This window comes from Pithys albifrons, chromosome 8, assembly GCF_047495875.1.
Source record: "Pithys albifrons albifrons isolate INPA30051 chromosome 8, PitAlb_v1, whole genome shotgun sequence".
NCBI classification, from domain to species: Eukaryota; Metazoa; Chordata; class Aves; order Passeriformes; family Thamnophilidae; genus Pithys; species Pithys albifrons.
The window spans coordinates 7,182,054-7,197,340 of record NC_092465.1 but is presented as its reverse complement, the minus strand read 5'-3'; the positions used below and the strand labels follow the sequence as shown (position 1 = coordinate 7,197,340).

Genomic DNA, 15,287 nt, shown 5'->3' with positions numbered 1-15,287 from the left:
GGAACAACAGTAAAATTAGAAGCTTAATATAGTTGGAGTGCAGCCTGTTGCCTTTCTTAGCACCCACATCCTCCATACAGCACACAGGAGTCTGATATTTTTTCATTTTTCTACAATCTCTCTAGCAGTGACTCATTCCCATATGCCAAAAACCCCACTGACTTTTTTCTTGAAATAAATGAACATGACAGCTATCCTGAAAAATGAGCAATGTTCCTGCTCCCTGTATGTTCTCTTGAATACATCTCTTTTAGGGAGTTATTTTCTGACTTCCACTAGGACAGCCCAGTTAAGACTGTGCTTCTGCCCAATGTTGATGGAAAAAAGCTCCCTTGCAATAATCCTGCCTTACTTTTGTCTGATTTTTTATAAGCCCCAAAATTGTAACTGTTAAAGTGTTAGACAAAAAAAGATTTTCATATGGATGTTTCTAAAGCAGTTTGCTACCCACCAGTCCTCTTTTTAATTAGGCAGAGAATAGACTTATCAGTCTGACACCAATTCCAGGGCATGCCATAACTCTCTGCAGCTTCACTGAAAAACTGCAGTTAGAAGTACACCAAATTAGCATTTTTATTTAAAATGTATCTCTGATTTTTTTTAAAAAAATAGTTTTGTAATTTTCAAAGTTAATTATTTCACTTTAGAAATGCTAAGGCATTGTATGCAAAAATAAATTAAAAAATATTGAAAGATATTTAAACCATGAAGGGAAACAAATGGAGAATATGGTGCTAGGGTAGACGATTGAGGTATTTCTACATTTATTAAAATGTCAGTTCAGCATAAGTGATCCTAATTACATTCATTTCTATATTTTAAGTCTTTAGCAATTCTTTTCTGCTGCATTTCAGGGATTAGTTTCACCCCTTGAAGCTTTGATCTCTATACCATTTCTTCACACACTTGCACTTTTTTCCAACTGATTTTATTCTCGAATCATATAAATATTTTCTGTTTTCCCTTCTTTCTGGTTTAACTTCCTGATGCATCACATTTCCTGTCCTGATTGAGACACCCTGTGTGTATTGGACATAATTCCACATGTCCCTGTGAACCACTAGTGCTACTACATATCTTATATCTAAATCCAGGAACAAGAGAGGAAATAAAGCGCTTGGGGCAATGTAGTGCTTCTTATGTACATGGTTAGACAAACTCCAGTAATGTTGCAGTTCTTCAGTAGATTTATCCCATTTTTCATTCCCTTGTACCTGGCCAAAAGCTGTATATTTGAGAATTTTGTTTCAAGACTTGCCAAGAAATACGAGGGCTTTTATTACTGAATGATTCATCAGTGCAGAACTTGTTTTGGTCCTGCTGGAGTATTTTGTGTGATGTAGAGATAATTGCCACTGTTGTAAAATATTTTCATTGAGAACAGTTGACATAAAACACTGCTCAGAAACTGATCTGTCAGCTTTGTTGTTTGGTGAATCATAATGTGCTGTGTATTTTGACTTTCCTTTTGCTTGAAAGATCCCTGTGAAGGTTTAAAAGAAAAAAAGTAATTTTTCTCAATTTGTACTTCAAAATACAAAGGTAGCATTTCATATGAGAGTTTAAATGTTGATGGGGTTTTTTCTAGTTCCCAAATTAATGACTGCTTTAGACAAAGGAGCAACATATAAGAAATATGTAAAATATGTAAATGTATTTTGGGGACTAAATTCTTTCATCTTTTAAAGTTGAAAAATGGTTGGAGCTAAGTTCTTTTGCCTTTTGAGGGCTAAATTCTTTCACGTGGGAAATGTTGGAAACTGGGAAATACAGCCATTTTTAATCCTAATTTTGCAGCTGCCTCCCTTCTCTGCCACCCATGAGGTTGTGTCTCTTCCTCAGACATCCAAGCCCAGGGATACAACATGCAGTGATCAGAGTTCATGTGTTTATAACAAAATTACACATGTATGGGAGCACATCCTGTATAAATCTTCTCTGCAGTGTTGTTTGTGGAGGGCTGAAGAATGGCAGGGTCAGCAGCTTTGGAGCTGATAATCCAGCTCCTTTGCAGTGGAGCCAGTGGGCAGTGTGATGGCCAGAAAGCTCCTGGCCAAAGGTGTGGCAGGCTGCATTTTGGAAATAGAACTTCTACAATCTTTATGCTCTAATGTATCTATATGCTGTCTTCTTCACACTGAGACTTCTTCTACCTGTCATGTACTATGGGCCCTTCTTTAGAAACAAGACGCTCGTAAATGAAGTAATTTCTTTTTCAAGAAATTAATAGGAGTTTAAACAGTGAGTGGGATTTTCTCATCCCGGGCCCTTTGTGATGCAGTGCCAGGGTTTCCCTCTGTTGTATGCAGGTTGTTGCAGGCAGCTGAGTTTTATGTTGTTTCTTCAAAAGTCTGTGACAAAATGTTTCAGAAACAAATAAATGATCTGTCTGACTGCAAGAGTTCAGCAAATTAAACTGTCTTCAGTGCTTCTCCAGCAGGTCAGAACCTGGAGACTAAATACAGTTGCCTAAAGAGCGTAGTGTTCTGCTCTGATCAGCTTGGCATGTGGCCCTTGGCTGCTGCATTTGATTTTGTGGTAATGGTTGAGAACTTTTCAAAATAGATGAAGAATCTTCTCTTCTTCAGCCTAAATTCTATTTCAGAGCCCCAGGAAGAGCAGGTGACCACTTCAGCATTCCAATAAGCTCTACTTGGATGCTAAAGCATAACTTCATTCTGTAAGAACAAAGAAACCCAAAATAAGCTCCAGGGTTGTTATTTGAATGTCTGATATATCCTTGAATTTGCTGTTCATAATGTCTTTGTGAATGTAACATGAACAGAAATGTTTGAAATTAAAATGTACCTTCAGTTTATGCGTCATCTGCAGCTGCAAGCAAAGACAAAACACATCTTAATTATCATAACTATGTATATATGTGTATGTGTGTATATATATACACACATTCTTAAATATATATATGTGTGTGTACCTACAGTAAACTTGTTTTTCCCCTTTAGGTGTATGCTAAGAGTTCTGGATTCCTTTGGAACTGAGCCAGAGTTTAACCATGCCCATTATGCCCAGTCTAAAGGCCACAAGACACCATGGGGAAAGTGGAACCTTAACCCACAGCAGTTTTATACAATGTTCCGTAAGTACCTCTGTTTGTAAATAATTCAGAACTTTAAAAAGGGATGCTGTCATTAAGAATATTTTTTTATCATGAAAGACAAATTAATGGTTTAGTAAAATGCAGCTGCTAAATGGGCAGAACTATGTCAATAAGTGTCTGGAGACTGTGCAAAATGTCTGTCATGCTTCCACCCAGCAATCAGGAAATCAGAATACAACCCAATATAAACAGGGGTAGGGAACTTTATTCTCTGAGTACCTTTGGAAAGTGGTGCTTGGCTTTTCCCTCAAATGTCTGTGAATTTGCTTTTATTAGTTTTGCCTTCTCTGGTTTTCCTATGGAGCAATAGATTTTTGGGGGACTTGCTGGATTACATTTTTATGAACTTCACTCTTGCATTTCATCCCGTTGAACTGAAGTTTGTAATTCTGTTATCTATAGTGTTGTATTTCTGCTTTTGTCTCTCAGCAACTGAGCAGCACCATTGCTTTGCCATTCCTTTGCATTCAGGATTAATAAGCAAACACTCAGAAAAAAAAAAAAACAAAAACAAAAAAACCCCACATTTTCTCTACTTTTTCATGTCTTTCTCAAAATTTTCGCCTGTCTTGTTTTCATATTGTGAGTATTTATCCTGATGGGAGCTGATGAATATTTACTTGCCAGCAATGTACAAAGCCCTTGAAAAATAAGTAGTAGATTTCACCTTTGCTGTAGAGCTTTCAAGCATCCACAAATACCTTCCAAAAAATCCCCCAACCAAACCTAAAAAAGAAACAACATAAAAAAAACCCCCAATATAAATTCTAAATAAATTGAGTTAGATTAAATGATTGGGTCACATTAAATGATGTGACCTGCTCTAAACCTACTCTTTGACTTTATGGCACTGGGTTCTAGAATCAAAGGATCTTTCTCTTGCACATTGTGGTTGTAGTTTAAGTGTGTTCTGTCTGAAAGGTGCAGAAAGTCCCTGCTGCCAGCTGGCTGAGAGCAGGTGAGGCTCAGACACTGCAGCAGCTGCTCAGCCCAGATCTGTAAGGGAACACTTGGTGCTGACCAGCCAACCTCCACAGCTTGGGCTGCTCCTCCTCTGAGGCTCAGGCCAGGGCACACACTGTTCCTCTCATCAAACTTCACAGTCAAGTCTTTCAAACTTTTCTGCCTTTCCCACCAGAATTAGACATGCTGCTGTCTGCTTGACATGCTTTTGATTTCAGGTGCCCTGTAAAATTCTTGAGAGAGTCATATTTTGTCTGTCAACATTTGCTGTGCAAGTTTTTCAGGGGAAATATAAGTGAAGGTTGTTCAGAAGATAAAAGGCTGCATTCACAGCTGTTTGGATGCAAGAAACAAAACGTGTGGTGGTGAGATGTGACTTGGAAGTGGTTGCAGAGTTTGTCTGGACATTAGTAAGCAGAGCTTGTTCCCTCTCCACTTTTGCTAATATTTGTTGGTTTACACCCTAAATGGAAAAGGAACTCAGTCCTGGTTTATTTAAGTAGCCCAACTGTTGGGGTGCTTGTGTGTGAGGTCCTGTTCAAGGTGACACCAAGGGTGGTGATGCACTTGAGGAAAATAGTTGGATGAATACTTGTGGCACAGCTCTGTTCGTGTACTCAGTCCCACTCCATGACATGCAGAAGGAAGGAAATCTTCTCCATAGAGACCTTTGTTGTGGCAGTACAGATCACTGATACAGTCTCTTGTTCAGAGAAAATCACTTCATAACGAATTTTCCGAAGCATATGACTATATTGGAATGTTAGTAAAGAACCATTTCCAATTTTTGCTACTGAAAATGACTGTGGGTTTTCCTTTGCAGGAAAAATGGTAAGTGGATTGCAGGCAAACTCATTCTGAAGCCTGAGTGGTTCCAATGCTGTACATTATTCAAGGATTTTACTTTCTTTTTGTACTAGGTGCAAAAGAGTTGGCATGAGTTTGGATATTTAAAGTTTATATTTGTTGTTTGTACTCTGCTGTCGAGATAACACCATCTTTATGAGGTTGTGATTAAAAGTGCATATTATGCATCAGTAAAGATTTTATGGCAGAGTGGAACCCTGGACAGCTTCCCAAGGTCCCCAGACTCTATTATGTTCTGAGAACTCTGATTATAAGGGCAGAAAATTATCACTGAGCAACAAGCAAGTCGTATTCAAACCTGTGGCATATTACCAAGTGCTTGACTGTTCTCTGAGTTTTCCACAGCCATGAGAGCTTTTCCCCTTTTTATGTTTTTGGGTTTTGGTTTGTTGTTTGTTTTTTTTTTTAATTCAAATACTTTTATGCAAAATACTGGCACTGGTACTTTTAAACTGCATGATCTTGCTTAAAAATCCATCTGAGTGTTTCCTGTCAGTGGTGTTTGAGGCACTGAATTCCACCAGTTCTAAGTCTAACTTTAACAAGGGTTTATTTTCCTTTGGAGTGTGTACTGCCTTGCCTCTCCTTTGAATGCAGCCTCTCATCCAAAAATATGAAAGGATGGGAAAATGCCCCTTTTCAGGCATATTTGCAATGTGCTGTTTCCTATGCAAACTTCTAAAAAGTCCTTGGGTCTGAGTGCAGAGCAGTTGCTGAGGCATTTTTGGGGAAAAACAGTGTCATTTGAAAAACTAAATCTAATGGCAGCAGGATGTGTACACAGTATATGGTTTCCAGGTGTCTGATCTTCAGGAATCAAAAAATCAAAACCTCATAATTGCAATAGAATTGTATTTTTTAATAACTGACTATAGATTTAACATTCCATGTAGCATAAGTGCCTGAGGTGTTGTCCTTGGAGATGTGGGGTTTTTTGTTTGTTTTTTTTTTGTTTTGGATTCTTTAACCTTGCAAAATAAGCTTAATAATTGTCAACTTGTGTGCCAGAATATAAACGAGGGTCTTCTGGAGGAGTTTCTACTGTTTATTGCAGCCTATTTCTCTGGGTGAGGTTATACTTTCCAGAGAGGCAAAAAAAACCCACATGTTGGAATAACTTTTATATAGTAGGGATGGATTTTTACCTGAAGCTTTGAATGTTGGAATCAATCCCTGGAATTAAACAGCCTGTCTACAAAAAATCCCAAAACAAAGCAACAAATCCCTTAATTTTAATGAGCCTAAATGTCCACATCTTTATATGAGTAGAACAGTGACCAGTATTGCTGGAAGTCACTGCTAGAAAAAGACCAGCAGAGGTTAAAAGTAATACTGAAAAAAACGGAGTAAATTGCTAATCCTTTGCATGCACCTTTTTTGTCTGGGCATTGGATTAAGAACAATTTTGCCAACTTCCCTTGCCACGTTTCATTGTTTTATGATTGCTGTATTTGGGTGAATTAGGCAATGAAATTCGTTATCTGATTTACACAGTGTGACTTTGAAGGCCAGTAATTAGCATGGACACATAATACACAGGGAGTTGGGGGGTTGGTGCTAGCAATTCCAGTACAGGAGGTGAGTCCAAGACATGTACTGTCATTTATTTATGCCACTGAGTGACATAGAGCTTTAATAACAACCATAAATCCAGGGGGGTTTCTACTTGTTGGTATTGCATCTCTGAGATTGTCAAGCTGGATTTCTTCTGTTTCTTTTATCTCTAGTAATAAAATAAAGCTTAGCACACACACACACAAAAATCATTATCATTGGAATCAGTCCAGCTACAGAATTTTTATTACCAGAAACAAGCCAGAAAATAGCTGCTTACTTCAGTAGGCATATGGGCAGAAATATAAAAACTATTTTTGATAATAAACCAAGCAAATGTCTTTCAGTATTAATATGAAGGAGATGCTCTGTTGAGTAATATGTTCCTTATAGCTTCTTTCCTGCCAGCATTCACTCAGTTGTAACAGTAAGTGCTCCTTCTGAAGGTGTTGGATGTGCTCTGTTTCTTGCAGCTCACACTCCAGACAACAGCTTCCTTGGATTTGTGGTGGAGCAGCACCTGAATTCCAGTGACATAAAGCACATTAATGACATCAAAAGGCAGAATCAATCTCTGGTTTATGGCAAAGTTGATAATTTCTGGAAGGTGAGTTTTCTGTACTCATTATGCTTGAGCCAATTTATTTTGATCAATACAATATAGCATAACTCTGAATTTAAAAGGATCCCTTCTTTCTAAACCCATTCAATTCTTTTTCAGAAAATAAACATGTTTAAATAATTAAATTGAACATTTTGAAGCCTTTCTGCTAGAGAAACTTCTGACTAGAGTGATGTGGATCCTTTGCTATTTATGTATACCCTCCTGATAGAATGAAAAATACAGTCTTGATATCACAATAATTCTGGGCAATGCAAAAGCTGCTGAACATAATGGGAAGTTGAAGGTGTTGGAGTCTTTGTGACCTTTAATCAGTCATAAGCACATGGGTAGTTCAATTATTTCTTTTCTTATATCTACAACCAAAAATATGCTGCATTTTGAACTGGAAATTACATTTCACTAGAGGCTCTAGATGTGTGCAATCTCATTTTCCCTCCCTGTAATAATATCAGAGTTTTGTTTCTTTAATATTGCCATTAGTGTATTGTCTCCCATCTGTGGATGAGAGCAGCAGAATAACACTGAGCTTTGGTCACATTTTCACCAAATTAAAGCATATTGTATTGTTAAGTCACAGTGGTGCCTGTCTTTGGTCCAATATCCTTTTCTGTAGCTCCTTCTTCCAGGCTGGCACACCTGGGACTGTCCCTCTCATGAAGGTCTCAAAGAGATTGCTGACTAATAACTGGATTTCTTCCAAGTCACCTCCAGCTCTGTGTGTCCCTCTGCTCTGCATGCCCATATTCTCTGTGTGCCTTCCCTCCTGCCTAAAAAACACCTTATTTTAAGCCTCTTGTCAACTGAAAAAGGACCTGACCAGGACCAAATAAAATGAGTGTGAGAACATCCATGTCTTAAATTTTTTTTCCTTTTCATGGCATAGAATACTGGTCTTGCACAGTTTTCTGAACCACAGAAGCAACATCTAGTCTGGTGACTGAGATTATACAGAATAAATGCTTGAAAAATGATAGCTACAAGTAAATGATCTATCTCTGAGCCAAAACAAACCTAAAACTTCAGAGAAACAGCAGAATGGTGCCGGTGGTGGCAGAAAAGGTGGAGCTGAATGCTTGGCTACTGTGCTGAGAAAAATATGTGGTAAATACTGTGACAGTTATTCTGTTTGGCTCATGGTATTGAACAACCCTCTTCTGTCTGCAGACTGCTGGAGCAGAGCTGGGATCCTTTCTTCAACTCTTTTTCTAGCTTAGGTTCTTGTACTTTTCGTTCCTGATCCCATTATCAGTCTCTCAGGAACAGTTGCACGCAATAATCATCTAAACTTCCTGACCTGATTTGTGGTGCACATCAGCAGAACAACCTGTTGAATACTGCTTGGATTTAAGGAACAAGATAGTTGTTTAGTCACCAGGGAGTTTTTCATTTCCATATATATCGTTCTCAGTTTATTCAGTCTGCATGAATTCAGAAATTTGTATTAATAGCTTATATGCCCAGAGGGGAGGTTTGTGATTGCCTGGGCTCAGATTCTCTTTGGCACATGGGATATTCATGGGCCGATTAAGACAAAAACATGGCTTTTTGGAAAAGAACATCCAATTTTGATTTTTAAATAGCACACAATTGAAACCCCACTGTTTCCTCTTGTAAAATCCTCAAGTAATTGCCTCCTCCCTTAAGACTTTGCATTATTTCTGGTACAGATTTCCAAATGGTAATTCCCAGTCTTAGTAGGAGTTACAGACTTTCCCCACTGGACTGGTGATGTTTCTGTTCTCTTTCCCTTTAGGAATACATAGGTTGAGGTCAAAGTAACCTGTAGTCTGAAAAGCCATATGTGCTGAAACCCTGAGAGGTTTGTGCTCTCTAATCCTTAAGTGTTCTCACATGTCAGTTTTCTCAGAACCTTCTCAAGATAATTCACATTCCTCTTGAAGTGGGAATGTTAACCAGGGGCACATGGGCCCTTCCAGCCCCAAATCCCAAAGGAATCCCTGTGCGCACTGTTGGGCAGATCCCCTTTTCCCCCTGGGAACTCGAGTGTAGGTGACCTCTCAGCCAAGCCCCTTGTATCATTATTAGAAGTGCTGCTTTTCAAGCCACTGCTGTGTTTGTAGCAGTTCTGCCTGGGCTGTTTTTTCCAAGTGGTGGGATCTGCTATCTGGCTCTATTAAAGTGTGTACTGGCTGTTGTAACATCAAGCACATTAAAGCTGGAACTTGCAGACTGGAACTGCAGTCATGCCCATATCCACTCATATATAAAGTGCAAATCACTGCAGATAGACTTTGACTCAGTTACGGTGTGGGTTGTCTTATCTGGGGTGATAAAATCCAATTCTTGTGATCAAGAGGAAGCCTGAACTAATCTTGTGTCTATGTAATTTGCTTATTTCACGTTTCCTTCCTTTTCCCTGTTCAGTGCTCTTTTCATGGCTTGTAAGGAGCCAGACTAATCTATTTATCCTGCTCGGGTTCTTTACATTGAACATGGCCAATTAAGGGGAAGTGTAATCTCCACAGAATACACGTGTCACTGCTGGGGCTGATCAGTGATTAGAGAGGCACAGAGTGCAGGGGGAGCATTCCAGCCCCTACACTGGGCTGCCTTTGGGGAACAGCAGATGCAAATAAATTGTTTCATTTTAAACCAAGCAGGTTGAAGTGGGACTGAGGTATGGCCAGGACCCTTTTTCCCTGGGGGTGGGACTGGCACAGCTCACTGCCACCATGGGTTTGTGTAGCCATGGACATGGTGCTTTTGTGTTTGTGGCTGTACCTGAACCCGTGACCTCCATCCCATATTACAGTGGGCAGGTCTGGGGATGCCTTGCTGGAGGTCAGGAAGGATTTATGCTGCAGAGACTGTACGATAAATCTCATTTATTTCCCTGTAATTACTAAATCAGTCCTAAGAGTGTTGAGGATTACAAATAAGAGGTTCTAAAATTTTTGCCACATTCCTAAAGGTTACCTTTACAAGTAAGCTGTCAAGGGCAACATTTGCAAGTTTTGGATGTGTTTGTTGTAATCAAAGGTTTGGAGTTTTGTCTGGGATTTCTGGTAGTGCTAGGGAGTAAAAAGAGTCCTATCTCTGCCAAAGTTTAAAAAAAAAAATTAATAAAATGTGAGTGAAACCCATAATCCTCTCCTTTATCAAAATTGGCTTTAATTACCAAACATTTCAGTTAAAAGAGAATGTTTGAAGCCTTTTGTGTTGCCTTACCTCCTGTTTCAGTCTAAGTCTTTCTTTTGTTCTTCTTCCTGCAACTTCCTGTCATACTATTCCACTAATTTTACCTTTAATCCTACAAAGAAGAAAGAGTCAAGATTTATTTTGCACTATTTGCTATTTCTCTTTTGTGGGGTGCTGTGAGACAAGTCGGAGTGTTGCTTATATCAGATGGTCACCAATGCATAACAGAAGTATGTGATGATTCATTTAGTACTTTATTATAGTGTATTGAAGCTGTCTTGAAAATATTGGTGTATTTAGAGGCAAAATAATGTGTGAATTTGTTAACTAATACCACTTGACAAGATGGGCATTCTTCTTAAATACATAACAAGTTCTGAAGTATTGGAGGTTAAAAATGGTTACCCTTAGCCTGTTCTCAATGGGAAGCACATAACCAAAGCTGTTCTTATTAATGTTTCCCCTTTAGAGCTGCAGAAAACATGTAATATTCCCATCATTTGCATGAACTGGGAGGAAAGTCACACAGGAAGAATTATGCTTGTAGGAATAGTTGTGTTACAGGTAGAGCTCAGTGTCTCAGTGCCTGCAATGTTGCCTTCCCTTCCTTCTGATTGGTGTTGGTACTTCATATTTATCGATGTACTTGGAGTGAACATTTTGTTTCAACTTTTTAACTAAAAGAAACGTAAGGAAAGAGACAAAAGCTCCTTCTCAGCTTTTCTGTCCCACATGGTCAGTGCCCTCACAAACCTGTCCTGTGCCCTTTGTATTTTGTGTCCCTCCAAGGGGCAGCAGCACTGTGGGCTTATGGATGGCCCCAAACCTCCCCTCCTGCTGTCCCAGACACCAGGGGCTGTCCTGCTTGGTGGCACATAACAAACTGAAATGAGCCAGACACTAATTCAGCAACATTTCTTCAGTTCACCATTTCCTTCTGAAAGAAGAATGGATCCCAAAGCCAAGGAGATTCAGAGCAAATGAGCAGTTACAGGTGCAGAAAGCAAGCAGGCACATATGTACACTTTGTAAGGATTGTTCTGTAACGTTTATTATGAAACACAGAATTAAATGTATTATGAAGAAAGAAAGAAAACTGGTTTTCCACTAATATTTAGCTCTCAGACAGATCAGTGATCAGCTGCTTATTTTGCAGAACTCTTGAGCTGCAAAATGAATTAGTGAGGTCTGAGAGTTCTGGTTAACACAGTCATCTTACTAGTATTTGGTTAGCACTAAACCAGCACAAAATTTTCCTCCTGTGGTCCCACTTCCTATTTTCTCCTGAACTTTTCTGCTTCAGCATTTAGAGTGCACAAGGATGTCTCATTGTTAGTTGTGGAAATTTCCATTCAAAGGACAGGAAATTCCTGCCTAGGTGTTTGTGTGCATTGCATGACAATGAAATTCTCTTATAAAAACCTCAGTGTTCTAAAAAACCATGAAACCTGCATGCAAGAAATAAATAAAGATGAGGATAAGGAGCTGAATAAGGATTTCTGGCAGAGCTTGAAGAACCTAAATCTTTGCTGAGATGTTTTATTCATTCTTTGTGCAAAAATTATGTATGTGCCAATGTGTGTTTTATGAAGAGGTGTATGTGGCAGATGCCTAAAGAAGAAGCCATAAATGGACACCCAGGGAAGAGCAAGAGCCTGGAAAACTTACATAATATTTCCTTTGCATATTCTCTCTTTCCAGGTTTTCTAATTCAGGGTATTTTGTGAATCTGTTTCTCTATTGACAAACTGTCTGTTGACACATTTTTGAGATGTCAGTAACAGGTGACTTCAAAATAATTGCTTGATCATGAATCTATGCAAAATGTTTTGCTTTTGCAACTTTCTCTGTCATGGAGTACCTCAAATCTCTGACCTGTTGCAGGAAGAATTGTTAACTTTGGGATTTTTCAAAACCCTCCACTTATGAGCTTTGTTTGGCTACCTTTGTATAGGAGATCATGAATAGTCAGTCACTACCCATGTTTTTTATCCAGTTAAGTGTTTGCAAACCTGCCTCATATTCTGTCAAGTTGTCTTTTTCAAACTGAAGAACTGCCAATGACTCTGCTACAGATTTCTGTGTGTAACAGTGGAAACTGTCCTGTATCTTGGATCCTTCTTGCCCCTCTCAGAACCATGTCCAGTGTTTTCAGCTCCTTTTTGAGAAAAGAGACCAAAAGTGTCCAAGGAGGGAGAGAACAACTTTGTATAGAATAGTTCAATAAGATTATTTCTCAATTTCCTTCCAAATACTTCCTATCACTTTACTTGGTTTGCTTTGGTGGACTGACTGCTACTGGGCAATGGCCTGATTATTTTCATGGCCCATAATCATGTTATTATAATGCAAAGCTTTCATTCTTGAGAGACTCTGAGTAGCTCAGGGATTTTTCCTTATATGAAGCAAGGTCTGGTTTTCAACACCTGTGTCTCTTTAGTTACATTGATGTTATTGGATACTTAGTTTCCTAGTCACTCTGCACCTTAGGTTACTAAGAGTGCTTTTTCAAAAGCTTTAAAACCCCAAGTGTTCAATGTTATGACTTTTTTTGCAATGTTTTGAAGTTAGTTTGATTTTGTGTGTATTGACAGCATCCTTTTGTCACGTCTCTGTTCTCTTTCTCGTGATGACTATTCACTCACAAAAGGGATTCCAATCTCTCCCAAAGAGATTTAGTTCCTTTAAGAACTTTAAAGATTTTCTACATGCTGCTTGGCTTCTTTAGAGAACACTGCCAGTGAGAGAGGATTTCCTTGGACAGGAAGAATTGACTCTTGTACTTTTGATGGGTTTACATGGTTACACTGTTAACATTTTATTGAAATTTCAGATAATTTGTTCAGTATAGAATTCACACTTACAAGTCATGAATCATTAAATCCTCTCCAGATCCATTTATAAATTCAGTGGCTAGCAGTTGGGAAATTTCATATTTGAGCTCCCAGAGCCATCATGTACTCTTTGTGATTTACCACTGTAAAACTCTTACAGTTAAACACTGTATGTATTTAACTCTCTTAATATTCCCCAGCCTTTGTGTTCTCCTTCAGCTCCTGGTAGACAGGATTTTCATTATTCCAGGATGTCTTGAAAAGGCTTTGATGACAGTTCTTGAACAGAGCTTGTGTTTGTGTCACAATCTGTTGTCAAACATTGTTTTGCTCTGCATCTTGGCTTGCTGTTGCCTTGACCCTTGGGCAGAAAACAGCCAGATGTTGGGCCTTCCAAATGAACGGTGTGCACTTAGGATACACACAGAGATGTATCCCAGTACTGACTTGTCTGAATTCCATTTGCTGAGATTTATAAAAACATTGTCCTCTGAATTTTCCTTTTACATACATTTTGCAGTCTGAAGTTTTACCCCCTGAAGCAGTTTAGGACTCTTGAGTCAAGCTCTGCTCTAGTGTGGTTGGCCTGGAGTTCTGCATGGGAGGTTCTTAGTTTCATTCAGTGCTGAATTTATGGTGTTCTCTGAAGGCACCCTATCATCCAAAACTGCAAAATGCTGTCACTGCCTCACTCTGACAAACTGTTGGTAAAGCAGAGTTGTTATTTCCCACTCCCTACGACATCAAGAAAACTAAGAGCTGAGTTTAGTTCTTGATAAGTCGTGTTTTTACCATGTATTTTTTAGCTTTTATGTTTAAACTTTTCACCCACCAAACTTAAAATTTCACCTCTTCATACTGTGTCTCCTTGTCAACATTGTCCTAGGGAAAAACTTATCAAACAGTTGTCACTTGATTTCTTTGATGAAAAGGCCTTATGATGATGCTTTTAGAAGTAGGTGGAAATGATTGATGAACAGTAATAACAGTTCTGCAGTCAGTGATCAACAAAAAGTACTTTCCTGAATGGCATGTTTATTTTAGCTGCTGAAAAATTGTTTCAGAGAAGGTTTGTGTAGCTGTTACTCACTTACACTTCTCTTTTGATTCTGAGGAGAAATAATTTGCTTTTCTTTATGGTGCTTATCTTCCATGCTCAGTGTGGAGGTTTGCAGTGTGGACAGCAGGGTGAGTGGTGCAGTTGGGTACAAACTGCAGAGGAGGTTGGGTGTGCATCACTAACCAGCAACTCGTGATCTTTCTTTTAGGAATTAATTTTGGAGAAAGTGAGAATCTGGAGTTTACTGCCAAGTGATTTAAGATGAAAGAATAATTATACCTGCTCCCAAGCAGGCAAACTCGAGAAGTGCATAAATAGTCAAGGAATGTTAGTATTTTGTTTGCAAATCAAATTTCTTGATTTATTTTCATGTCGCCTTTCCATTTATAAATGCCATATTTACACTCTGTCATTTTCCAATTCAGTGTTTTTAGTGTTCACAATTGAATTATGTGGTCTTACTCTTTTTGACTTCTTGCAGTCTATACCTTTATGATCCAAAATAACACTTTTCTGCAAGGAATGTGGAAATTCAGGAGTATTTATTTGTAAAAGGAGTCAAATGTTAGTGAGATGTAGGTAAGGTATAAGCTGCTGATAGTGTTTTTATGGTGCTTGATAGATGGTTGTGAAAGCAGTTTCTTTTAAATTGAAGTAAATAAGGAAATACAGGAGTGAGGCTTTGATTCTGTCTGGAATACTAAATGTTTTGTCTATGGTTTTAGACTGAATCACACAAGTCAGTCATATGCTTCAGTAATGTTCCCAGTTAAGGTTATGGAGAGTTAATGTTCAAGCCAAATTTGAAGTAAAAGCAAAAATTAAAAATGGTGAAAGCTTTTTTTTTTTTTTAATGATTTGTGTTAATTAATAATAACAGCATCCACATTGAAAAAGAAAGCTGTCTCTGTTTGTTGGCCACTTTATGCAATGCTTAGCCCAGGACATTTTCTGGCTGGTGCACCCTTGGCAGAGCTGCCACGAAAAGGGGATTTATTAATGAGGCAGGTCCTGCACTTCAGCACCCCCAGGGTCACCCAGAGAGCAGGCCAAGGCAGGCAGCCCCTCCCATGTACTTCAACCACCCTGTGCACCCAAATGCATCCC

At 38.7% G+C, this 15,287-nt stretch overlaps 1 protein-coding gene across 3 annotated transcripts in view; it reads left to right on the top strand.

Annotated features, from left to right (window-relative positions):
• Positions 1 to 15,287, top strand: part of MGAT5 (alpha-1,6-mannosylglycoprotein 6-beta-N-acetylglucosaminyltransferase) — a 119,473-nt gene that overhangs the window by 79,166 nt on the left and 25,020 nt on the right. For all 3 annotated transcript variants that reach the window (XM_071562899.1, XM_071562900.1, XM_071562901.1), the window contains 2 exons: positions 2,964 to 3,097; positions 6,976 to 7,109. In XM_071562899.1, coding sequence (XP_071419000.1) covers positions 2,964 to 3,097; positions 6,976 to 7,109 — 268 coding nt within the window. The remainder of the gene's footprint in view (positions 1 to 2,963; positions 3,098 to 6,975; positions 7,110 to 15,287) is intronic.